The 27,169-nt window shown below is 37.7% G+C and overlaps 2 protein-coding genes across 6 annotated transcripts in view; one reads left to right on the top strand and one right to left on the bottom strand.

Moving 5' to 3' along the window:
• LOC121325522 (histone-lysine N-methyltransferase NSD2-like) overlaps nt 1-5,400 on the bottom strand; it is a 31,921-nt gene extending 26,521 nt beyond the window's left edge. Inside the window, exon 1 of the mRNA XM_041268080.1 lies at nt 5,293-5,400. The gene's annotated coding sequence lies outside the window, so the exon portion shown is untranslated. The remainder of the gene's footprint in view (nt 1-5,292) is intronic.
• A 3,621-nt stretch (nt 5,401-9,021) lies between these two features.
• Nucleotides 9,022-27,169, top strand: part of LOC121325527 (mitochondrial proton/calcium exchanger protein-like) — a 46,054-nt gene continuing 27,906 nt past the window's right edge. For 2 of the 5 annotated variants that reach the window (XM_041268104.1, XM_041268115.1), the window contains exons 1-6: nt 9,025-9,439; nt 11,975-12,026; nt 13,321-13,774; nt 24,914-25,057; nt 25,848-25,985; nt 26,418-26,621. In XM_041268104.1, the coding sequence (XP_041124038.1) occupies nt 9,358-9,439; nt 11,975-12,026; nt 13,321-13,774; nt 24,914-25,057; nt 25,848-25,985; nt 26,418-26,621 (1,074 nt within the window). In that variant the 5' untranslated portion in view covers nt 9,025-9,357. Of the gene's footprint in view, nt 9,440-11,974; nt 12,027-13,320; nt 13,775-24,913; nt 25,058-25,847; nt 25,986-26,417; nt 26,622-27,169 lie in introns of all 5 variants that reach the window. The other 3 variants (XM_041268095.1, XM_041268126.1, XM_041268137.1) reach the window with 3 other exon arrangements.

The raw sequence follows: 27,169 nt of genomic DNA on the forward strand, positions 1-27,169 counted from the left end.
AGCCCGATATACGCTCCTTGCAAAGGAGCCGGCTCTTCTGTACAGCGGTATCGGCGCTATGTTTTAGTGTGAGAGGTCCTGGGTTCGCATCTGCCCTCCACCTGTGTAATGCGCCTGCCTGCGTGAACAGAGATCACTAACATAAAAATAATGTGTGTATGTATATGTATATATTTAGGCAATACACACACACACACAAGAACTCTATATAAAAACCACTACAGAACATTCAGTTAGGTGGCTACTGTTTAAGCAAGGTATTTCAGAATGATGTGCTTGCCTTTTGCTGTCCCATGAGATTTTGGTTCGCTCTGAAGCACAACGTGTTTGACACAGATGACTTTCGATAGAGATCACTATGCGTGCAAGCACATAATCTGGTTTGTTTACTTTTTGCTGTAAAATAAGTAGAGGTTCAAGAGCTGCTGTATTAATCTCACATCACACTGAACTCTTTTTCATTTGCCATTTTTTGAAACTATCGCGCAAATTTTGGTGAAATGGTAAATAAGTGCAAGGTATTTTTGTCACTTGTAGTGAATTACGAACATCTGATTTTTGTATCCGAACACATGTAAACATACATTTGTTAGAATATTCAGATATTTCTCCCAGCACTACTTTATATTCATCATAAAGTTAAATAAGCTTTATAAATGTCAATGTTACCCAAGTTTGGCTTCCTTCTTTTAACACTTGCTATATACATTAACTTATTTCAGTTTACAAAATAACGTTTGCAGGTGTAGTGCTCCCAGAAATTGTTTCACTGCTTAGCAACAGTGCAAGAGCTGCTGTGTGCAGTTATTACACGGAAATTCAAGCAAAACATTAGCGGAAAACAAGGCAACAAAATTGGCAACATAATTAATTAGGGTCCTTACATTTAATATGCAAATAACGATGCTTGACTTTGGGTTTAAGACTAACTTAACACTTGTCAAGCGTCAGCATTTAAAAAGAAGAGTTTGCTTTTACTAGCAATTAAGACTTTTTTTTGTGTACCTGAACATGTAATATGCTATTTGATTAATTTTTCATGTAATCGTGTATTCAACTACACTGGCCCATCCCTAATCTATATGATTATTTGGGATAGTCTATAGGAGGAATAATCGCTTGTCGCATCGCATCTGGTGTGTAGTGGCCTTAATAAAGGTACTCATCCATAAACTCAAAAATCAGATTACAAATTCAAACGTTACACAGCTGGTTTCACAAACCACGACTAGCAAAGTTATCTGCCTACCTAATGTAACTTTATATAAGGCAAGGGGTCTGTGTGAAATGTATACCCTGCCAGGATAAAGAACCGCTGGGTAGAGCATATCACAGCAGATCCTGTGATATCCTGATTCCTGACAGCAAACAGAAAAAAAATAAAACTACATTGACACATCTCACTCCACAGGATCCAGTGAAAACGCTTTAAAAAAATAATGAAATTCTAGTCAAACTAAGTAGTTTTTAAGAACTAAATCCTAAATATATAGTGGAATGAAAATAGCATTCTGCAAAAACTGAACTGATAAGTGTAGAAAGAAAAGAAAATAAACACATGCCTGCATCAAATGTACACACACACAGATAAAATTTGTATTGTCCTTACACCCCCTATTATACAGGCAGACTGCATTATAAACTTTATGCCTTTCTAAGAATTATTTTTCTTCCTTAATTGCAAGTTGAACAAGTGGAGAAAATGCATTCAGGAGCGAAAGCAAGATTCCAACGCTAGGCAAACTGTGTAAAAGCTCAGAAGTATTTCTCAGACATGGCTTAATTAAGACTGCCAAAGCTTTGGCCTAGGACAGCTGAATTTGTTCAGAGACCCTCACAATGAAAACAGTACATTGGAAAAAGTTTCTCTTTATCTCAGCTAGATCGGTTACCAGCTGTTAAAATCCCTAAATGGATACCAAAGCACAAGATGAATGTCTGCCTACCAGAGTATTTATAAAATGGCCTCCCTAAGCAGTTCTGGTCAGTCTTATGAACTGCAGCTTAAAACTGAATGTTTTTATTTGCCAATTATGAGTAAATTGTTGGTTAGTTTATAAAATGTTTTCAGGTATGTCAGATTTTCTGATTTTGTTTTTGGTTATGTAGTAAAAGTATGAAACAACAAAACACTTGGAATTCGGTTAAAATGATCGGTAGGCCGGGGGTTACATTAAACCACCCCATTAAAAAAGGCTTAAACATTCACATATGGGGGCCCCAGTGAAATGTAATCCAAGTGTCAACTACCACCATCACAACGGGCACCTTTGGGGGCATTTTCTGAGAAATATGTTTAAAATATTTACATATGAGCTACATCGCTTGTTTTGAGGAGATTGCTTCAGTCTGATTTCAGAGCCAAGGTCTACAAAAGGCATTTTGCATTTCCACCCTCTTATTTATTTAAGTTACTGATTGTATCAAAGTATATACACTGGATAAGTGGAAAATTTAATGAAAGAAATCAGGAAGAATGTTGGTCAAAATCCATGTTACACTTCAGAAAAACACCCAGTTTGTTTTTGTCCACAAGGAATGAATATGGTTCTGTTGATTTTAAATAAAGGGGGCAACCTACAACAAGCAGCTGCAGAGGCAGAACCAATTTCAATATACTGTATTCCTGTTGCTACAGTAGATGACAAGCACTGTACTTTAAATGAGTAGTGCTATATACTTTCTAGGACTCACAGCAGGGCAGCAAATAACAGGCCTCAAGCCACACAGAGAGCCCAACCCACAATTAAAACAGCAGCCTCCACCAACTGTGATCTAAATGTGTACTGTGAGGGTTTTCTGGCCATGAACAAACACTATTTTATAAAATCATTTAAAAAAAAAAGATCTGCAAAACAGATAGAGAAACTGGTGGTGGAAACGTTCCTCACTTTTGAATAGCCTTAGATCACTAAAAGCAGTACTGTCTGAAATGAGTGAATGTCTAAATACACCCATTGCAAACCTATCACAGACACACGCACACACACACACACACACACACAACGATAATTTCAGGAAGGATGAACAAAGTCATCCTGACCTACAGCAAGTTTTTTTTTTTTTTTTTTTTTATCCTACAAATGCAGTTGTAGTTTGTATTCACTTTGAGCTGTTTAAGACTGACTGTAGTTAGACTATGCAGTGGAGAAAATCAGATCTGTATCAAAGCAACAGGACCATTAACTATTGTGTTGTATTTAAAAAAAAATAAAAAAACTGCACACTCTGCATTAAAACCTTAGTTATCATTTGTTCAACAAATATTTGGAAAATACCACGTTTTTCTTCTCTAAATAGAATTTAAAATACAATTCTATTAATACAAAAAGCCACCCCATCCATTGCAAGGCATTGTCCCGATCCAGCGTGTACTTGCCCTTTCACATATGTTAATTTGCCATTTTAAAATAAGGGTTAGACAGATATTCTGCCAATCCCTAAATGGCGTGAAAGAGGTACAAGAAACGTGCGTATTACTTTATTTTGCCTTTATATTTGTAATGTGTTAACACTTTATAGCTTTTTCTTCTCGTTTTGTCTCTTCCACAACTTGGAATACACATTTTCCTAAAAAACAGAACAAAATACATTTTATATATATATATATCTATATCACATACAATGAAATGTATATGGTCCTAACCCTAAATCGAAACTAGTCTGAGAAATGTAAATGCATAAATTCGTAAAATACACAAGCCTGATTTATAATACCGCAACAAACTATTCCCAGTTAACCAGCATGACTCGACTATGGCATTTCCTTGAATTTCAGACTGTGTTATTTTTTGTACTGTTATTTCACGGAGGCCAAGTTTGACTTTGTAATACTGTAAAAACAGACATCACATAGGGTTCTAGACTAGTCGTATCCTTACCACTGAACTGCAGTTCACAATTTAGTACAACCATACGTTGGTTGCGTCTCAAAAATGGCTTCCTTATTCACAATACACAGCAAAGTACGTATCCTCCAATAATGCCATGCCATTTAATTTTAACATCCTCGTCACAACGTAAAAGTGTATTTTCGTGTTTAAAATTATTTATCCAAATGGATTTAGCAACTTGCAAGTTAACTCTCCAAAGCAACATGCCCCGCTCTTTGAGTGACAGAATGCATTCAAATATATTATTTGCTTTGCACAAGTTTAAAAAAAATAAAAAAAAGTTTCGATAAGAAACACCCATGCAATAATAAAATAAAGTTTACTTTCAACCAAAAGCGAAAATATTCTAATAAACACCACATGGGAAATTTGTTCCATTGTATTTAACATATTTCGCTCCAAACTGGCCAATATAACAAATATTACAAAAATCGAAAATAAAAAAAAGAATATTTCAGCATAGAACTTAGCACTTTTACAAAGTAGTTGTAGTTTTACAAGCATGCTTACAGTCAGCTAAACAGAAACAGTGTTAGATATCACATCCCCAAACTGGACTCCCTGTGTATGCGCCAATTTAATGTTAACATATGAAGTAGATTGTTTTCTTCCTATCTCTCGCCAAGACATCATACAAAACAACAGATTCAACACACAGCAGTTTACTCAGTGTTACAATCATGCACTACTACACAGCCTTTCCTTTATTTGATAGAGCAAGGAGGGGGATATTGGAGAGCTTAATCAACTACTGAAACCTTTTCGCCAAAACACTTTTTTCCTTTTTAATAATCTCGTTTTAGGCCCTAGTACAAAATAATCGGATCTGCTTCAATACATTTTAAATTGAACATCGTTCTGTTAAACAGATCACGAAAATTAGGCTTATAGTTTCGACAGGTAACAAATGCAACATCTCCAGTGTATGCCAAGATACCGTTTGTAAGCATTTGCCGGTTTCTAACTTTTATAGCTATTTGATTGAAAATGCACGTCTACATACAGGCAGCAGTGCTACTAAATCGACTAGTAGTAGCCAGACTTCAGTGAACTGCAATCTCACTTGCCTTAATTCTAGTTTAAATAATAAACTCTTAAAAGCTTATGTAACCCATACACACTAAAGCTTTGCATCTGCATGAAACGTGATTGCAAAAGTTGAAAACATCAGAAATAATAACCTGTTTGCAGCATTTTCCGAGCCGTGAGTTATTGCAAACTCTAATCAATGCTTGCAGGAACTCTAATCCCAATCAGCGCGAAAAATACTCACTCACGATTGGTTGGCAGACGTGGTCTCCAAGTTAACCGGCCTTTTCAAAAAATATCTTTATGTGCGGAGGCCCAATAAAACATTCCAGACGCTGCAAAGAACACATATCAACAACGCGTCGCTTACCGTTCGTTTTGATCGTGTTTTGTTTTCCCCTTTTAAATCGATCATTCAGTATAATTCAAATTGCCATAAGCGAGACGATTTAGCCGTGTAAATGAGGAAAGGCATCCTCCTTACCGTGACGTCACTAGCAAACTGCAGGCAGGGCGCGCACCCCAGCTGAAGAGGGAGAAAGGAGAAGGAGCGCCGTCCGCGCATTGACAGCTTGACGTTTCCCTCTGTTGTGGCATTTTTTAGGCGATGGAGCAGCGAGGTTACTGTCCTCTTAATAGTTATATTTTTTTGTTGTTGTTATATCACAAACTAGCATTGCACATACTTACTAGATAAAGACATAAATAACAATGCACGCCTTTCAATGAGGGTTATATTTTCTTGAACGCTTTTACAGTACTTTCTTTCCTTTTTAGGGTACTGTTCCACATATATAAGTACACACGACTTCCACAACATTTGTAAAAAAATCAATTCCTCCTGCACCCACCAATGTACCAACAATGCAGTCAGTATATTAATAAGAAAGCCTGTCACTGTGGTACATTAGCTGATTTAACAAGAGATGGAAATAAGACTCCTATTGCATAGCAGATTCACCTATTCAAGTTTTTACTGGGAGCTTGATTAGTCACAGTTGTGGCTTATTCAGTTGTGTCTTATTAAACTCATAGTAAAACCTGGAATGGACCGAACTTCTATGCAATGGGAATCCTGTATAACATGTGTAGGTCTGATGTAGTGAATTGTATATACTCACACAACTACAAAAAACTCAGTTGGCCTATTTCTGTGCAGTGTTCATGGATTTTCTAAATATATAAATATAATTAGAAACCATTCATTCTCATACATGTACTATATATACATCCATTTGCTGTGTGTGGCTGAAGCAGAGAAGCTGCTTTATTGTGCCTATACCTCTGTAAGGGGTGTAAACCTGTCTTTATATTTTTGATGCATTAGTGGTAGTAGAGTCGTAGTTGTGTATCCCTATTTATTACAGCAGAAGTTCTTCTTTCAGCAAATATTTTATTCTATTTTATTTAAGCAGATCCTTAAATCAATTAATCTGTAAATTATTATTATGGTTGCTGTTTCTATTACTTGACCAATAAAACCCCTTAAACAAAATGGCTCTAAAAGGGTTAAATCAACCATGCAACCACTCTGCCAAAAGGAGTTCAAATCACCCCTTTCCTCCTCCTACACCACCCCCGCTCCCATTGTGCACCATTGAGATTCACAAGCTGATGCTTTTTAAAGTATGTTTTCGAATGGTGGCCCAGGGATGTGAACTCATAGTGAACTCACAATGCAATGATTCAACAGTGTGTGCCTGTACACCAGCAAAAAGCCTGCTACAGTAGCCATGCCACCATTTTCAAATCACATGTCCATGTTCTTACATCTAAGTATGTTCTTACGTTTGTTTATTTATTCTTTAAAAGGAATTTTCATAGTAAATGCATTAGATGGGCAAATTGCTCACAGTAGAAAATCATGCCCTTTGTCTTTAAGACAAAGTCCTCATTAAAATAAAAATAAAAAGATGAATCCTAGAATGAGAAATAGTTCCTACTCTTCAGAATTTCTACATGTAAAATAGCAACCAGAAAATTGTTACACAGATGTTGCTCTGAGATTTTTTGTTGGCATGCTCTTTTATATGTAGTGCAGCAGATTCATGATTTGGCTCTATGCAAACTGGTAGATGCTAACATGGCCCATGTGCTATAGCTAATTGTGTTGGTTGATCAGCAGGGGTCACTTTTCCCTTTGGACCACAATACATGTAAAGTAAAGGAGTGCTAACCATGGTCATAAACTCAATTTCTTACCTCCTATTAGCATAAGCAGCATTATGACTGGTCCACATTTTCTTGTGTTCAGGATATTTTGGTTCTTTGCTGTTTTTTTTTTTTTTTTTACAGTACTCTACTATAATCAAACTGTTTCTGTGAGGGAGTTTAGGTCACATGGCCTAATTGCCATTACACTACTAGAGTAAAACGGAGCTGCTACTCTTTTTAAAAGTGTACTATAGTAAAAGCATATCAAAATCCAGGAATACATCACATACATGGGCTACAATTTGTTCAATGGCTTTCAGCACCCCCACTATAAAAATTGTCCCAGCACCTTGAATGACAGCAGTGATCTTGTATCAGGAGGTTGCATCAACATTTAGTTCTATAGTATTGACTTTGAATTATCTGTATATTCGAAATTGAAATATAAAATACTAGTGAACAAACAAAACATATAAATGACTGCTGGTGTTAGTATTGCTGGTGCTAGTATTGCTGTTGCTAGTAAAAGGTGAGAAAGGAGAGCAGACCTGTTTTAAAACTTTTTCCAATATAGGTCAAAAGTTCTGACCTATTACTGAATCTCTCTGCCATGACTAATTATATTCAAGGTTTTAAATTCCCCAGTAATTTATCACCAAATATTTAAACTACACATTGTATCCTAGCTGTTAGATGAAGAGAGAGAGAGTGCCAGCACTGATTATGATCCCTGGGCCTCCTTGTGCCTCAGCTCTGCCTAGCTGTACAGCAGGACACAACTGGAGGGCAAGGAGAAGTTGCAGCCAAGTTTGGCATGCTGGGCCTGGACAAAAAATTAGACACACAGCTATATCAATGTCACCTGATTTGAAAGCGACTACAAGGTGTTTACAATGGTTATGGGGGGGGGGGGAATAATGGGACATTTCAATGATAACTACCTCACCTAATTCCTTTATCGATGTATGTTCTCTAGAAAGGCCCATAATTTGAATACAGTCCTCATAACGCATTTTTGTACTGATGCATACAGAAACACCTGCCAACCAAGCAGCATCTACCAGTCTATTGTCTTACCCAACCTGACTTGCAAGGGGGAGATGCAGCATTCATACAGTATATGTCAAGGATGACATAATATAATTTAAGCAGTCGGTTGTGTTTTTGAATTTCTGTCTAATTTAGTCTAATTAGTCTAGTGTGTGTCAAAGGGTTTAGGTAAATTGACCATTTTACATATTGAAGGGGATTCTTTAAAATATCTGTAAATGGTTGTCACATGGTATGGTAGGAAACATTGCATTGCACGCATGTGTACCATCACACTGCATTTAGTAACAACTGCTACAAGATTCTGTGCTTTGGCGTTTCACTCATTTTATTTCTGTGCGAATCATAAAAAAATGCTTTCAATATACAGTAACAGGACAAATACACCATCCTTAAGTAACAAGCCATTTGTGGTTTGTAGTTTCAGACCCTACCTCCTGCCTAACTAAAAAATATCACAGCCAATAAGGGTCACTTAGACAGGAAACTGGTATTATTAATTTTACATTGTACTTACCACAAAGAAAGAGGGACCCTGTGTGGGGCTAACAGAATTAATAATTACTACCACGCGCTATGGCTTCAGGGACACTATGGCTGAATACAGTAGAACTAGTCAGAAGAAATTTTATTTTTTTAACACAAGTGTGTGGTTACAAGAGTGTACTAATGTATTTGAACTCCTTAGACACAGTGCCACTAAAGATATAGCCACATGGCCAATCAATCCATGTCAGCCAGCTGTCGTCGTAAACGCACTCGCTTCTCTATCCACGCCGCCTGCACGGCGCCCTCGTGTTAGAGAATGTGACGACCCCGCATCGCGAGGGTTCGCTCTGCTGGCTCGAGCCGCTGTCCTTGTTACACGCTGCTGACGCTGCGTGGGAGCCCCTGGGGCAAGAGCTCCCTCACATCCGCAGCCCACGGAGCCCTGCTTGTGATTGCTAGCTGGGGTATCCACTCACAGATCAGCGCTGGCCCTTGGCTTTAATGAGCCGATGTTCCGACGAATGCAAGAGAAGGTTAGAGTGGTGAAATGTTTACCTGTGGGCTGATTTGCTGTCTGGATGACGTAAAAAGAAAGGCGTACTAGGACAGCCAGTATCATCAGAACGGATATGGGGAAAAAAACTGGAGGGTGACTCATTAAAAAAATAACAAGTAAACATATATATATATATATTTTTTTTATAGTATTTTATTTATTTGGAAGTAGACGTTAAAAGTAAAAATGGCGTTGATCCTGTTTACAAGATCGAGGGCACCTGCTGTATTCCAAGCCTCCAGATCGCTGTGCAAGGAAATTAAGCAAGGTGGGTAATCGTTTTTTTTTTTTTTTTTTTTTTAATTATTTATTTGCTTATTATGATTGTATTGGTTATGCGCAGTACTGCTGTCAGTAACTCTTTATATTATTATAAATTGGTACTGCTCTCGTTCATTTAGGAATCGAGTTGCCTTGCCGTTATTAAGAGGCTTGGATGAAGTGCGTTTGGGCAGTCTGCTTGTGGCGAAACTAAGATCAGAAACACTGTTTTTTTTCCCCCATATAAACGAGGAGCTTATGAACTGCAAGCTAGCGTACACGGGCTTTTGTTACTAAATTGAAATCGAACGTGCTACGTTATCGGTCTTTGATAATGAAAATGAAAGCAAGGTTTGGTTTAAAAATATATGTTTTGGGGATTAAACGGTTGTAGTATGTACAAAACTTAAATTATTAAACTTATTAGGTTATATAACCGGGCATTACAAAACATTAGTTAGGTAACGATGAATCGTTTTATTTTTTTCCCTATGTGGCGACGTTTTTATGTACATGCTACGAGTTACAGTTATGCTATCTGCATTAAAGAGTCCTGTCACCATGGAGTGAGTTGGGGCAGCATGTGAAATCTATGGGATTTCTAGAAAGAACCAATGCGTACAGTTGTTTCTTTTTATGTAACAAATGCTTTTTTATTTATGAATGGTGCCTACAGTGTGCACTAACTACAAAAGCTTCACCATGTTACGGATACATACTGCGTACAGTACTGTAAATAATAGCTGATGCGAATAATAGGCCTATCCGGAAAGAAAGAGAAAAGTCATCTAGTAAACGCATTTTATGTATATAGAGTAACTGCTGCACCTGCAAATGTAATATTTACTTGGCGTATACGTTTTCTCCCCACAATTTTAACTTTCATGCTGTTTAGTTTGTATATTATGACAGGAGCCAGCAATAATAATAATAATAATAATAATAATAATAATAATAATAATAATATTATGGTCAGGCAATTTGATATTTTAAATGGGTGCTACAGTCAGGCTTGGACAAATCCATTTAGTTAATTGCAGATTTACCAGGAGCCTCAATTGCCCGGATTTACCACTATACTGTACTGCTTAATGTAACTATAAAGCAGCAAAGTAGCTCTTGAGAGTGAAGTCTCATTTGTAAAGGGAAGCTCCTGCGGAAGGATAACTTGAGGCCTGCAAAGTAACTCGTGTACATACAGTATTTTACAAGGTAATATCCACACTACAATAGGCGGGCAGTCGCTCTGACCTGTGGGGGGTGGAAATTGGCTTATAGGGTGCTGTAAGACACATTATAGTTAAATAATAATTAAACAGTATAGCTAATTGTAATACAGTGCCATTACAAAAACATTGTGAATGGCATATGTACAATATCAGGTTTGGAATACAATCAAGTATATTGCAGTATAGATACATTTTGTGTCACTGGATGGTGCCACTATTAAATAAAACAAACATCAAATATAATCTTGTTATCTTTTATTCTATGAGAAATTAAACCGGTTACAGGCAGCGGAAGGTGTATCCTAGTGACTCCTAGCAACTTCATGCGATTCAGTTTTGCAATAATTTCAATAATTAGGCCCCAGGTAGGCACTTAACCTTACAAAAATGGTTAATTAAAGATTCACTCCTAGTCCCTTAAATGATTTGTATTCAACTACAGTTTCCTTCAGTTTCCAAAGAAAAGACAACTAAGTGAATGTATTCACTTATTGCCCCTTAAGCTAACCATTAAACCTGTTATCTTTCTAGGCCTATACTGTAAAATCATAAGAACTTCCATGCTGCAACAAGCACTTTAGATTGTGCATACAGTATATGTAGAAAGTGTTCTGTGAGCTAAATAGGCAGTATGCTTTGGTTTTGAACACATGCAGTTTATTTGAGTTAGTAAAGCTCTGGTGACAGAGCATGTAACTAATGTTTTAAATTCTGAGGCTTCCCTGCCTGTTCCTTAGTATAAAGTGTTGAATTGTACATTAACTGCTATAGTAATAGAAAGAAGTCTGTAATAAAATATTTGTGAACATTCATGGCAGGTTTACCGGTGACTGACAAGATGCACCTATTGCTAGAGCTGCACAAACCAGTTATTCAGATCAAGCTCGCCACAGTGAGGGCCACTAGTGTTGATTGGGCTAATGTACCATTCCGAGAGACAACCAAAGAAATAGCCGCTTGGTTTTGTGTGGATTGGTGTTCCCCACAGAGTCTAAGAAATGCGGCAATCCTCATAAATCCTATAGCTGTTTTTGTTTTCACTTGTTTCACTTTGAATGGTTAATTAGACCTTTCAACAGCAGTGACCCTCACCTGATTGTCAGCACCTCATTTCTGTGGAAAGTTGAATTCGAATAATCTGTTCATGCAGCAGTACCTATTGATTAAGTTCGGTGCACCGAAGTCTAAACTATGGAAGAATTTAGTAAACTGAAAGAATCGTATTTTGGTGTAGAATTGAACATGGTTTTGGGACACTTAAGTTTTAAGGCAGGTTTCCCCTTGAATAATGACTTTTCTTCTTCTTCCTGTAGGTGGATTACAGGAAATTGCATGTTTCAACTGCACGGCCCTCAGGCTTATAAGGTAAGATATTACTAGAAAGTTTAAGTAGGGGTTGCAGCCTAGTAGTGTCAAGTTTGATTGTTTGTCAACTGCTAGCTGTTCAGAATTTTGCTCCAACATCGAACCATTGTCAAAAATGTGCAGGCCATATATAGAAGTGTGTTAATGGTAATTATACAGTGTAGGCCAGTTTATTTCATATTCAGTACACGTGGGATGTGAGCGAATTTTGTATCTACATCAAAAGTGAGTATTTTAGCAGAAACTGTCATGTGACCCTGTCCTTATCCCTCTCGCTGTTCTCCTACCTAATCCCACACAAGACAGAGGCAGCCCATTTGCAACACCACTCACACAGCACATAGACTACAGAACAAGCAAGCAAAGCCAACACACACCAAAGAGAAAGCAAAGTCTCTCACCCAGGAGAGAAAGAGGTCCCGTTGACGGGGAAGAGGTAAAGCACACATAATCACGCTCGCAGTACTACAACACAATACACCCCTGGCATCCATAAAACAGTACACAACAACTATTTACATAATTTACCCATCTCGTCCACCCTCTCCCAGAGTCCCAACAGTCCATACTGCATTAAAGCTGTTGCAGGCAGGGCTTATCCTGGAATTGGGGTTGGGACTGACTCTATGGCTCTGCTTGGAGATAGGGCTGAAGCTGATCCTGATGTGGTTTTGTGAGTGGGTTGGGACTCACGACTGGTCGGAAAAATTGAACACCTTTCTATTCCTGTGGAGTCGCTCTCTTCACCCAGACTGGCCGCTCGCAGTAGGTGTAGAGGCACCCATACATTTCAATCACTTCTAAATTATTCACTCGCTTCTAGTGTAGATCCACCTTTAAACTATAAAACCGAATCGTATTGTGGGACACTGCAGTTTGACCAAACAAAGCTTGGCTGTACATGACTCTACAGGACTAGTACAGATTAACTTCCTGTGTCACATGAGGTCAGTCATCCCTGAATTTTTAGATACAGGCAGATTTATGTATTTCTCATACATTTAAGGGCACAATCATTTTTATCTCTTGACGTCTGACAAATGTCTTATTCCAAAATGTTAAATAAAATGACATTAAAATACAGATTTAACAAGTGGCACAAAAGCAGAAATTGAGAGCAGAGTCGTGGAATGGAATGGCTTTAATCCCCCTGCCATCATAATGTTTGCTGCCATCATGGGCACAACACTTGTCTCCCAGGCACAAACCTGACGAAGACGGCATTAGGAGGAACTCTGTGAGAGGATTAGTGTGATAGTTGTTAATGGAATTGTTTATAATATTATTCTTGTAGGAATGTAAGCGTCCGAAGTTGCAGCACTCCTTTGTCGTTCAGCTCGTCGTCCTCGTGCGTGGGAGGGAACTGTAATTGTCACAGCTGTCTTCGTGGCTCCCAGAGACTCTACTGCGGGGTGGTGAGCAGCTCTCAGTCATGGACTCCTATGGGACCCCGGCATGGTACAGTCAGGTGGTGGCATTCCAGCAGCCGCCTCTGCGACGACTCCAAGGTGGAGAAGTCTCTCAAATCTTTAAAGGACAAAAACAAGAAGCTGGAGGAGGGAGGCCCGGTCTACAGCCCCACGGTGGAGATGGAGCCTGTCAGGAAGTCCCTGGGACAGAAGGTAGTGGACGAGGTGAAGCACTACTACCATGGCTTTCGCTTGCTATGGATCGATACCAAAATTGCCGGCAGAATGCTGTGGAGGATTCTCAATGGGAACACTTTGTCTCGGAGGGAGAGAAGACAGGTAATTCTTGCTTCTAGCTGGGTATTGTAATTAGTTTTGTAATTCAATGGTGGTTTTCCTCCTGATTCTTACTTTCTCAAGCAACTGAGCTGGAGAACAGTAGTAATAGACCAGGGGCATACACACTTCTTGCTTATTAGTACCAGGCCTCCCCGGGGACATAACTGGGGTAATGTCAAGGTTGCCGTTCCTGTCTCGTCCTTCTGCCCCTTAGTTGATCAAACTTGCTGTTACCATATCTGACATGTGAGGTGCTTTTGGAACACTGTTTTATTGATCTAAACAATGATGGATCTGTATACTGTAACCTTTTAAAGAAAGTAAAATAGGATCAAACCTATTTTACTTACCTTACATGACATTCAAACACTAAGCAGTTTTGGTGGAGATGTTTAGATCAGTTGAATAGACACAAAGCACTTGAAATGATATAAGGGTTTTTCAGTATTTATTTAATTGAATTTTGTAGGTTAGTCAATTTGAACAATATTGTCAAATGTTTCACAGAGCAAACACAGAGCAAATAAATTTAAATTAAACTGAGAGTATTTTCAGCAACCATCTGCAGCTTTATCTTATAATAGTTATACCATAGCCCCAAAGCTGTATACTAAGCATTACAAATCTGCTACCCTTCTACATATGAGGTGGTTATTTTTCTGTTTATATGTAAACTGGTGTCTTGGCCCTGTGTCACGGTTCCGTGATGCTGTTTTGCTTGGGTACAGATTCCCATATCATCTCTTGAACAAAAACACAAATAAAGAGGGCTGAACAGAATACAAAACTGGAAATTCCTTTTGTATTGCCTCTGGTGTCCACCCATTGTGCTTTTTATATTATGTTTTATATAATGTTAAATTGTTAGATTGGTTTAACTGTTTGATAAGGAAAATAAATCAATGAAAGGCATTGTCAGGGTTGGGGTGAATTCCTTTTTAAAATAAATCCCCAATTCCCATTCCCTTTTTTTTAATCCATTCCAATTCCTTCAAAGGCAAATGAAGTTTATGCCATCTTAAAGCTTGTTTCAAAGGTTTTCTGAAAAGGAATTCATTGACCTAATGGGTCAAGCCTCAGCAAGCCAACAAAAACCACCCCACAAAAACACCATAAAAACACACAACTAACAAACAAAAACCACACTAAACCCAAGAAACCCACCCCACAATCAAACAAACCAACACATACAACACCAAACACACAAAAAAACAAAAAACAACCCCACAAAACAAAAACACCCCCAACACACCACAAACCAAACCACACAACTCACACAAAAAAACCAGCCCCCCCCCCCCCCCCCCCCCCCAGTCCATGAGCTGCACATTAATGCAGGTTCTGTATCTACTCAACTCCAGCACTGTTTGTTCAATATGTCCTCTTCACCTCCTTGCATTTCCCTCTCTTGTTTATAACCTTTATGCAGTGCTATAGTCAAGAAGGCGCTGGTTGAAAAAAATGGGTGTGATGAAGTCATTTAGAAAGATAAGCTTATCTCCAGGTTTATTCATTTTTATAAAATGTGCATTTTGTGTTCTTAGTGGGAAAACGCCACAATGTAGTGTGGGATTTAGGACAGGGTTAATGTGTCATTAGATTAGCCTTGCTTTTTAGAATAAAGATTGGGTGTGCACTGATTCCTTAGCAAAATGTTTTGAAGCATTCCGCATGACCGTTGAGGGAACTGTATGGAACAGCGTCTTTTGAAAATTTGCTTCAACTGCCAAGTCAGTGTTGCATCGCTGTAGAGTTCTGCTGGCAGCCTTGCTGAAGCCTTGCAGTGAATCTTCAAGCAGTGCTAGTCTTATTTTCATAATGACTGATAGAAAAACTCCTGGTTTCAGTTTTAAGATGACTTAGTTTTTCTACAATGGATTATTTTGTTTAGCACATTTACTAGATTTGGTTTTAAATATATAAAGAAACTAAATCTTTCGGAAAAAGCGTGTGTAGAAACTACAGTTAAACTGTTAATGTTAAATGAGGAGTAGACAAACCACTTTTTAGCTATTTAATTAACCTGAGTGAAATGTTAACTAGTTTTTATAACATTATTTATTTATTTATTTGTTTGTTTGTTCGTTCTGCAAGTGGCTTATCTATACATTACCAGTAAATGAGTGAACACGCTGCATAGAGCTGCACCATTTCTTTAAAATGTCTTCAACGAAAGACACCAGCTGCATTAAAGATCTGAAAAATTTCTGCTGAAGATTGCTCTGTCCAGTATAAGAAGGGGACATTTCACTTGTCTTGTTGTTTTTTACGTTCATTTATGTTAACAATTCACTGATTTTTAAAAATAGAATGTCTTTTAAAAGGTGGACATAAAAAATAAATATTCTATAATTTAGCATTTACTGTTTTTCAGGTAAGCATTACAATATTTAGGAACATTTTGTATAGTAACTAGAAAAAATTCTGAATTTTGAATGTGATGACTCTATTTTCCTCTGCTTTAATACCTACAGTTGTAGTCAAAAGTTTACATACCCAAATGGAATTTTATAATTTCTAGAAATTTCTCAAAAACAAACTGTAGGAATCTTTTGTAGCAAAAGTTTTGTTTTTGTGGATGAGTGAAAAAAGATACAAGAAACAGATACAATTATTTATTTCAGCAATTTTTTTGCAAAACAAAAAAATTAAGCCTGTTTTAGCCTAATGAGGCTAATTATAAGGGACCAAATGGGAGGAAAAAATACCTGTTTTAAGTTAGTGTAGAACTATGAAAAACATATTTAATTGTATTAAACATAAGCTATATTCTATAACGTGAACAGAAATCCCTTGAATCTGCATTTTCGCATTGGTATGAATGTGCGATCAATGTTTTTTTTTTTTATTTATTTTTTGGGGTGGTTTGATGCAGTTGAGCCTTTTAGATTTAAAATGGTTTACATTGTGTTCAAACTACTGAGTAAATGACCACGTTTGTACCTGTAACTGGGGATACATGTACTGTCGATGGGGATATAGTGGTGTGAGTATGTACAGTACAAATGCACACCCTGGTGTCTGCCACACTTTCTTTGCATATATCTTGGCAACCTCAATGAAAACTTCCAACAAGAGTCTTTAGCACAAGCTATTAAGAGCATGGGAACCGGATAATCAAAAGCTAGGTCATTTTCTCTTGTGGCTGATTTCCAAAGCAGGTGTGGCACAGGCAGCCACACGTAATGAGCATTGAGCTTCCCAGATATGTCTGCAGTAATATACCTTAACCTTGCCCTTTGAGATGGTGAGAAGATTTACATTGATTTATTTACATTGAATCAGTAGCTTCTCTGAGAGGCGGTTCAGCTCACTAATCGTGCTGTTATGGTGCCTGTCAAAGAACTAGTCACATAAATGACATGACCTAGAAGTACTATGAAACATTAATAAAAACTTAGTTTGGCAAAGAACATCACTAGTTCATACTAAAAATAAAGTTATTTGAAATGTAATATTAGTTTAAGCAGACAAACGTTTATACAAAGTATTCTATTAAAATTTACGCACCGCAATTACTAAACCAATTTTTTTTTTTTTTTTGGCAAAAAGAATTCAGCTGCTTGTATTTACAGAGAACAGAAGGTTACAGTCTGTGGAAGAACAAGGGGTCTGTCTTGGGGGAATCTAATCTGATAAAACTTGGAAGAGTAAATTCGAAAAGTGACAGGGGCAACCCCTTTTCCTGTAACTTGGAAGAAAGAATACCCAATTGGAGAGCTTCTTGTTGTTCATGTTCAGTGGTCAAATATTTATTTTCAGTCTTTTGTTCTATGTTCTTACGCCTGCTACCATTCAGCAATGTCAAGCAACCCCCCCCCCCCCCAATATGCTGATTTATGCGTTTTGCATTGTACTGTTCTTCTGTTACATCATGCTGGTGGGACAGTCCTCTTTTTTTTAGATGAGGCTTGATCTGCAATACCTATTGATCCAAGCTTAACCCTGGTTAATAGTGATCAATACCACCCCATCCCTATGTAGTTAGCATGGCCCTGTAATTCTTTTTTTTTTTTTTTAAACCGTGAACACCTTACAGTTACATGTATTTCTATTCCTCAAAATTAGTTTCAGCTGGAGGTATGCAAACATAACTTGAGACCTTCTTGACTGACTGGCTGTTACTCATGAGACAAATATTTATGATCTGGCTACTGTTTGGGGTTTAAACAATACCCTACTGTAATACTGTAATCTACTAAAGATCCTGCAGGGATGGAAATAATACCGATTGTATAGCTGTTGGATCCATTCCTGGTTGTGCTATGAGTTAGACACATGAGCTTGTTACCTATAGACTGTGGCTAATCAAGCTCAAAGTAAAAACTGGAATGGCATAGAAGTTTGAACCATTCCGGTTTTTAAAGTCAAAGCAGTGATCTCTGTAAATTAGTCGCACAGTAGAGGCCATGCCCTTGAAAAAGTGATTTGAGGAAACTAAGTCAACAGATCGCAGGCTAATTGGGTGTGAGGCACCAACTTTGTTTTGAAGGAGCGCTTTTTTACCAAAACAGAACTTAGCCACGAGCGGTCTAAAGAGTCCCTTATATTGTCGTGCATATTGTGTTATTTAGAAATACTTTTGGTTCACAATCCTTATATCTGTGGGTAGTGTCATCTACACTCTACACCCTCAAATGTAAATGTTCTGTTATGGTCCCATCAAGATGAATATGTGTATTCTGAATTTGCATGTATTAGACATTTACCTTGCATAGGTGTAAATGGATTAACTGTCACCAAGTAAAGTTAGAATTAAGTAGGAAAGAGAGGGAAAGAAAGGAATAAAGTGAAATTTTGCTTTCTGGTGAAGTTGAGTGGGAAACATCTAAACTGCTAAAGGATGTATGAAGTCTTTTAGAAAGAAACAGAATGACATTTTTTTTTAATTGTTATATTTATCATTTTTCTATATTTTATATAAGTGGTTAAATACTGTTTGTATTCTGCAGTCTACAGTTTTTCTACTTTCCACTCTACCTCACAAACATCTGTTAATGTACAGTAAATGAAGTCAGAGCTGAAAATGTTGTTAGCAAGCTCAAACAAAGGTAGTTGATTTGCAAGCATTAATTTTTTTTCTATGACTAAGCAGTCTGGAGGGTAACCCAATTCACTGCAGTCTGCTTTAGTCGTGGGTGTATACCAGGTACAGCAACCCTGATTACAGGAAGAGGTCTTGGCTGGGAGCATGTTAACTCAAGGACATGGGGTGATAGTTGAATTTTTTATGTTTGTTTCAGTATCTCACTCTGCATGCGTGGGGCATACCGGTTACGACGAAAAACCAACTTCACTTTCATTTATTTCACATTTACTATAGTACTACTGTAAACCGTTCATATTTAATATACTTTTCTATTAAGGTAGAAAAATAAATTGGACACAAGGAAACGTTTTTTGCACACAAGCCTTTCTGTGTTAGAGTATAAAGTACAGTATGAATAAGTCTCACTTGAGTTTGTTGGTTTTCTGTGCAGAATTGTCATATAATTCAACAACTATTTGGTGGGTAGGAAAGCTGGTAACAAGTGTTGTATTTTACACACACAGTGGTACTTGCTTATGTTACCTGAATTTGTTGTTCAGTGCTTGTGTGCCTAATGATCTCATGGACAGCAGTGATATTATTGGCATTACGCTGTCCCTTTTCCTATATTTTAAAAAGGGGAATACGTATCTTAAACATATGCCAGCTCTGTGTACGTTGAGCTAGTAAATCTGCAGCCTACACAAAAGAACATGGATTTTTCCTAATAGAGTTTGCACAATGAGTGCTGGGTTGCACAATGTTTGCCACCTGACTGGTGGCGTGGCACAGTGTTAGCAGAGAGAGAATTGAGGCAGAGCAAGCATGTTCTGTGTACACTGAGCCACCTGCTGCTGCTGTTGTACTGACCCAGTTCTGCCTCAGAGATTTCTGAGCAGGGTGCAGATGGGCAACGCTCTCGAGTAAGAAATCATCTGACCTGCACAGTGACGAGTTATGACCAGTACCTGTATAGTGGGATGTGTTGTTTGTTGTTCAAAGGGGTGGAAACCACTGCTTCTTATCTGGGCAGTATTATCATAGACCCCTTCTTCTGTTGAAGATCATTTTCTTCTTTGCTTGTTTTTTTAAAACTCTCTTGGCACATAGTAACTTTGTAGAAAGGCAGCCCTAGGATAATTCATTGATAGTGTGTGTCCCAAGTCCATTTTGATTTGTTTCTCAGTATAACTCATTGGTATAGGCCTATTGGATTAGCTCACTCTTCTGTTATCTTTCCTAGAGCTAATCTGTGGAAAGCAGACCAGTGCAAGGCTGCATACTAAAGCTTACATTTTTACATTTTCCATTTTTAGCAAAACTTTATATTTTTTTAGGTAACTTATTTTCAATTACAAAGAATGGGAATTTGATCTACTATCTTTTGCTAGTGGGGGATTGGTATGTCATATCATCCTCTCTAGCCAATCCGCGATCTTCTTTCCCGTTGCTATGGTTAGCAACGGAAAAGATGACTGTGGGTAGTGATGCAAGTACTGTACTTGCTGTTTAAATTTTGTGACTGAAGGCTTGTTGCCGTTTTGCAAATACTGTAGTGGCTTTTCAATTCTGTGAGTGAGCTTTTACTGTTATGCAAGTACTTTAAATTATGCGTCATTATTAAAGTTCACTGCAACTCTTCACTTGTAATGAAATGCAACTTAAAACGTTTTTTTTCAAATGGTGATGAAGAGGAAGTCTTAAGAACTTAAGAACTCTTAAGAACTAAATGTTTTGATTTTTCTTGTTGATTTTTGAACAATTGAACAAAAATCAATTTTGAAAACAGTTATATGTACGTGCAAACTGTTTATTTACGACCGCGCTGAAACTTTAATACACAGTGGCCGGAAGTTCTTGATAACACAAATCATGATTTTCTTACATCCTTAGTTCTGGTGTTGCACCTCTATTTTCATTGATTGTAAGGTAATCTGTTGTAAAAATTTAACACATAAAAGGTCTGCAGTTTGAACAGATTCCACCACTTGTAGCAGGAAGCGATCTCCCTCCTCCTTTACTCCTCTGAACTGTTATTTTTAGTCCTCTACGCAAGTTCTTTATATGTAAAGAGCAGACTGGTGAAATCAAACTGAATCCCTTCTTCCATATCTTCTATTTATGCTTCTCCTGCTTTGACGACTCCTATACAATCAACTGTTTGATTTATTCTTGCTTTGTGGCTAAAAAGCACTGAATAGCCTGGTATACTTTTTAAGGCTTCACAGGACTTGCTGTAGTTGGCCTGCCTGTTACATAGGCTATTAGTGGGCAGACAGGCATTTACCGTGGTTCCCTCCATGCCTCTTCGTGGGTGGCCTGGCCCACTCCCTCCCTGTATGAAGCTTGTGTTGCACCCTGTGCAAGTTTGAACAAAAGGTAACATTTTTAGCAATAGTTGCAGTTTGGTTAGCACTTGGCAATGTACCTTATAATACCTTGCTCCACACAGGCTCTGAAGATGTTTTAAGTGGAATTTATCATAAGTATAGAATTGAATTCATTATTTTATTTAGTTAGTTAGTTAGTCAGTTCAAAAGCAACAGCTTCTGATTTTCTGTCTGTTGTAAAATGTTATTGAAAAACAACTGCTTCATTTGTTTTTTTTTCCCCCAGCATACAGTCTCTCGGAACACTAAAAGCTGCTACAGTAAAAGCATCAGTATGCGTCTTTGCCTAGTTTTTGAAAGGACATCTCTGAACAAAAGGGTACATATACATTACAATGCACCAGAGCAAATCTCCTTTTATCTCCTGCTGTTTTAAATCCATCACCTTGGTTCGCACCCCCACAGCTAATGCGCAAGAGAATAAAAGCTGGGGTGCAAATGAGACCACTAAGAAGGAGACTTCTACCCGCAAGGAAATACTGCTGACCACCTGCTGCTCCAGGATTGCTGTCAAAGAGATCACCTTGAGAATCCTTAAAGCTCTCATTCACTCTGACCCCTCCTCCGTACTTCTCTGAATACACTTATTTTTACCTCAAGTGACCTATTTTGCATACTAGTTAAATCAGGTTTTCACTGTAAATCGGTGTGCTTGTGCATATTTAATTGGCTGTATTTCAAGTCTGGTTGGACCTTGTGGTTCCCCTCACAATGACTGTGTTTAGCTTACTGAACCCCAGTAGACCACCAGAAGAGAAGGCTAATGCACTTGAAGATGCTGTGTAATTTTGTAACTAGCGTAGAAATAAAGGTACTGTATTGTCCGTCTGTACCGTCTGTAAATGTGTTTTGATTAATTGTTGAGTCTTTGCTGTTGGCTTCCATGAGAAGAATGTTGCCTCTTTCACTTTTTGGGAAATAATATTTTATGGGTTTTTTTGTTTTTTGGTAAAAGTTTGAAATTTATAAAGTGAGCCAGTGGCTACTACTCTAGTTTACCTTCCAAAACCCTACAAACAAAATTTAGATTTGCAGCAAAGACTAAAAAGCATGTGCTAAGTACGCCTAGGTTATTTATTTATCTATTTATTTATTTATTTTTCAAACTTTTATGAATGTAGTCTTGAGAGCAAACTGCCTACTTTTGATAAAGGCCTTCATATCTGCAGTAACTCTGCTGTTGTAACCACCTGTTATCTGAACTCAGATTGACTTCTTGCACAAGCGGTACAGAGGGGATCCTGATTTCTGTTGCTCATGAGAATAGTCATTCAGTTCAACCCTGTTCAATGTCTGTTACATCTCAAATTAGTTGGCCTTTTGAGGCCAGAAGTTGAAGTGGATTTACAATGAACAACAAGGTTATTGTAGTAGATTCAATATCCTTGGTTTTGCTCTTTTGTATATTTTCTCAATGTTAACAAGGTTCAGGTAATATTTTGTTTTGAAACCTAAGTAACACTTTTAATTCCTGCTGATATTTTGCTGTATCTTTTAGCATTTTGTGTTGAATGTATTCACAGAAAAATCACCTCATTTACTTCTAAGAAGACTGCCTCTGGCAGGGTGCCCTGTTTTATGTTGTCTCTTATATGCATTAATGGAGCGGTGCACAGTGTGGGTTATGTAGCACAGGTGATTTAAAATGTAAATTTGTATTTAGGCACGGGGAAATGCACAATCACTTCACATGCAGATTAAAATGGGTATTTGTATATTTGTGTGGGGGCACGGGAAGAGCACAATTAGTCCAGGTGCAGACTGAGCCGAGATTGAATTGAATGATTAATAATCGAGTCTCTGCACAGCTGTATAAAAGAGTGATTGTTTCACACACACAGTGTTGGGTGTACAGTGAAGAGGTATGGAAGAGAGAGAGGAGAAATAAATTATAAAAAAAAATGCTACTCATGCTGGAAGCACCAGCACTGTACTTGTTGTTTGTTAATGTTTTGTTTGTCCATTTGTTTTTTGTGTTGCTGTTTTGTTAAATCTTTTTATTTGTTAATTTACAACAAACCAGCGCAGCAGCTCATTTACTAAACAGACTGTCCATTCAGTTCCTGGTCTGACACGTGGAGGCGCTGTTATCCAACCGCTGCCACCAAGTGTGACATGATGGCTCGTGTGGTGACTGCAGACCAGGAACTCAATGGACAGTCCGTTTTGTGAAAGTGCTGTTGTGCCGGTTTATTGTAAATTAACAATAGAAAGGTTTAACAAAACAGCAACACAGAAATGAAACGGCGCAGTCCAAAACAAATAGACAAAAAAAACACTAACAAACAGCAAGTACCATGCTGGTGCTTCCAGCACGAGTAGCAATTGGTTTCTTTTATCATTTTATTTTTCCTCTCTCTCGCTCTCTCCAGTACCTCCTCACTATACACCCAACACCGTGTGTGTGTGACATTCATTTTTTTTATGCAGCTGTGCTGAGGCTTGATTTGCTAATCAATCATTCACTAGAATCTCGGCAAAGTCTGCATGTGGACTAATTGTGCAATTCCTGTGCCTAAATACAAATATACATTTTACATCACCTGTGCTACATAACCCACACTCCATGCACCACTACAATAATACATATAACAGACGACATACAACACAAAACACAAAATACACAGGGGCAGGGCACCCTGCCACACTGCCTTAGATGTAAACTGTCCCTTTTTAATAACTATAAAACATGACTGTGGTACAGTACCATGGTGAAGCAGAAAAGCATGGGAACAATATGATGGTAAATACATGGTATGATACAGAAGTTATCGCTTGGCTGTATTGCCTTCCAGTGACTACCAGCTGGCAGACACTACATCAATTATTGAGCTTCATAATATTGAGGTTTCATTTAATAGGATTTGTAATAATTAATTTTCAGTGACCCTTTAAAGAGATTGATGTAACGGAATGTAGTTGCTATGGCCACCAGGCTCTGCAGATTGTTTCCTGATGGAGTATTCAAATATAAAAAATAGGGTATTTAAACAAAGCTGTGAGCACAGTATGTGAGCTTTGATTGTGTAGCCTTTTATTTGTTTAAAAAAACATGGTATTTATCGCCCCCTGCTGTTGGAATGTTTGTACTATTCTTGCTAAAAACTTGTTGCAGTAAATTAGGTTTAACATGTCACGTAGTGTGTTTATTTTTTATTTTAAAGTTAGCAAGCTTATCTATAAAGTAAAACAAGCAATCATAAGGTGCCTTTTTTACCATATAACCAAGTTTTACTGAGTAAAACCATTTACTAAGGACTCTAATACCACATTAGAGGCAGCTTACTAAATGCAAGGCTTACCTTTCCCTTTATACAGTCAAACTGATTCCTGCAACCAGAGATGCTTCATTTTAATTTTATTTGCTCTACATAAAACATACATTTGAAAGTGTAATATATATATATATATATATATATATATATATATATATATATATATATATATATATATATATATATATATATATATATATATAAGCAATAACTTGTTGGGGGTGATTTGGAGAAGAATACTGTACTGTGCCTATATTTGCTGCATCACACAATACTACTCCATGTTGGTCAGGCTTACTAAGGGGAGTAAAGGGATGATTTACTAATGGATGTGGCAGTCCAGACCAAGTGTCTTATGTTCTGGGGTTTAGGCTAGTATTGGGAACTTTTAAAGGAATATGTTCCCTCATTTTGTTTGTTTGTTATAATTGCTGTTTTTCTTTAGTTCCTGAGAACATGTGCGGATGTCTTTCGGCTGGTCCCTTTCCTGGTCTTCATCATTGTCCCCTTCATGGAGTTTCTGCTTCCGGTGGTTCTTAAACTCTTCCCCAACATGCTTCCTTCAACCTTTGAGACACAGTCCAAGAAGGTATACAGACTACTGCATTATGAAACCACAGTACAGATTTTGCACAGTAATGTTAAATTGTTGTTAACAAAACAATGTCATAAGTGTTACCAGTTTTGCACTTCATTAGCGGTTTTATGTAGTTTTGAAAGAAATGCATGTTATAGCACACATACTTTTATATGAACACATATCTGGCACTACTCTCTCTGGTTATTTGCAATTGGACTTCTTGGACCATTTCACTTCAGGCATCTACTGGGTCAAAGCATGTTGCTCAGTAGGGGGAAAGAAGCCATTGCAGGGTTGCGGACAAATTCACCAGGTGAAACGACCAATCAAGTGCAACACTAACTGAAAGCATGGCCAAGTGTAGTACCTTATATTAAGTTTTATAATAAAAAAAAAAAAAAAAAAAAGTACAAGTTTAATATACATAGGTTTCTTTTAAAACAGGACATTTGTAGACTTTTGGAAGTACATAATCTGTGAGGAGTTATTTGGTTGGCTACAATCCCATTTAAATAAACAAGGTGTAGTTTTGTTAAGGGTTCATGACATTTGCTGTGTGGCATCTGGCAGACCAGTCGGCATGTTCAGAAATGCACTGGCTTGATTACTTCTGTTTTGTGGTTACTTCTGATCTTTGATTCACACCAAGTTCCGCTCTTGGAATAATATTTATTATGCACTACGGCTTGCTGAACTTCACTACTCTGCTTTTTAATCACACCGATCATATACTGCTTGGGAAGTAGTTTGGCAGTGCTGGTTACTTAATCATATGTGTATGCTTTTCTTTGTCATGCAGGAGGAGAGACTGAAGAAGGAACTGAGAGTGAAGCTTGAGATGGCAAAGTTTCTTCAGGACACCATTGAGGAGATCGCACTCCGCAACAAGGCAGCCACAATGAACGTGACTGAGGAGTTCTCAACCTTCTTTCAGAAGGTAAACAAGAAACGAGAATGTACTGGGCAAAGCTGTATTAAAGACTCAAATTGGGTTTAAAAAGAAGTGGAAATGAATTGTGAAAGGAGAGATAATCAAGGCTTTAAAATCAATTGGCTTCCTTGTCGTTCGCATTAGCAACATTTACAACTGGTCCCCTAATTTTTGTGCTGAATACTTTTTAACTTTAAGTGTATAAAAGATTTTTAAAGCCTTGGTAAGCACTCCTTTTCATGCTACAGAACAACACAACTGTTCAAACTACCTGGCACCATAAGAGACATATATAGATTAGTAGTTTACACTGTAAGCTGATTTTGGATGTTAAAACAAGTTCAAGGTTCAAGCTCAACTTTTTTTTTTTTTTGTGCCTGGATGAATAAAGGTCATTATGAACTTGAAGATATAATGTGATTTTATTTGCTTTCCCAGATCAGGAACTCTGGAGAGAGGCCCAGCAACGAGGAGATCATCCGCTTCTCCAAGCTATTTGAGGATGAGCTGACGCTGGATAACCTGACTCGGCCCCAGCTGGTCGCATTGTGCAAGCTGCTGGAGCTGCAATCCATCGGAACCAACAACTTCCTGCGCTTCCAGATCATCATGAAGCTCCGCGCCATCCGGGCTGATGACAAGGTGAGCCAAAACGATGAAACAGTTAATACTGCTGAATTTAGAAATACTGAAAGAAACCCAAGTTCAATGACAGACATTTCCACCTTGAAGTCTTTTTCAGTGTTTTCAAATATTGGAATGGTTTGAGATTCACTACTTACTTGGAGTGTGGACTCCTGCACTGTTTGATAAGTGTGAATGGTCTCTCAGCCTTCTCATTTCCAGCTGGCTAAATAGTTCAGTTATTTCAAAAAGAAAAAAAAACAAGTTTACAGTGCTGGTATGTTCCAGTGAATAGTATTCAAAATGTATATATTGATCCAGTAACATAGCAGCAATTTCCACAGTTCATTATGTATGCAAGTCAAGGAAAACATTCCTTCTTTGAGGGCATTTTGTTTCTGGGCTTATGTTTCCATGGACATGGTGAATGGACCAATCAGTTTCGATGGTGATGAAGGCTGGACTGTACAGTCATAGTCCTGAGTCAGTAACCGTACAGCAGAGTTAAGACATTGTATAGCATTTTTTTTTTTTTTTCTAAAACAAACAACCTACGTTTTCTATGT

Source organism: Polyodon spathula, chromosome 1 (genome assembly GCF_017654505.1).
Source record: "Polyodon spathula isolate WHYD16114869_AA chromosome 1, ASM1765450v1, whole genome shotgun sequence".
NCBI lineage: Eukaryota > Metazoa > Chordata > Actinopteri > Acipenseriformes > Polyodontidae > Polyodon > Polyodon spathula.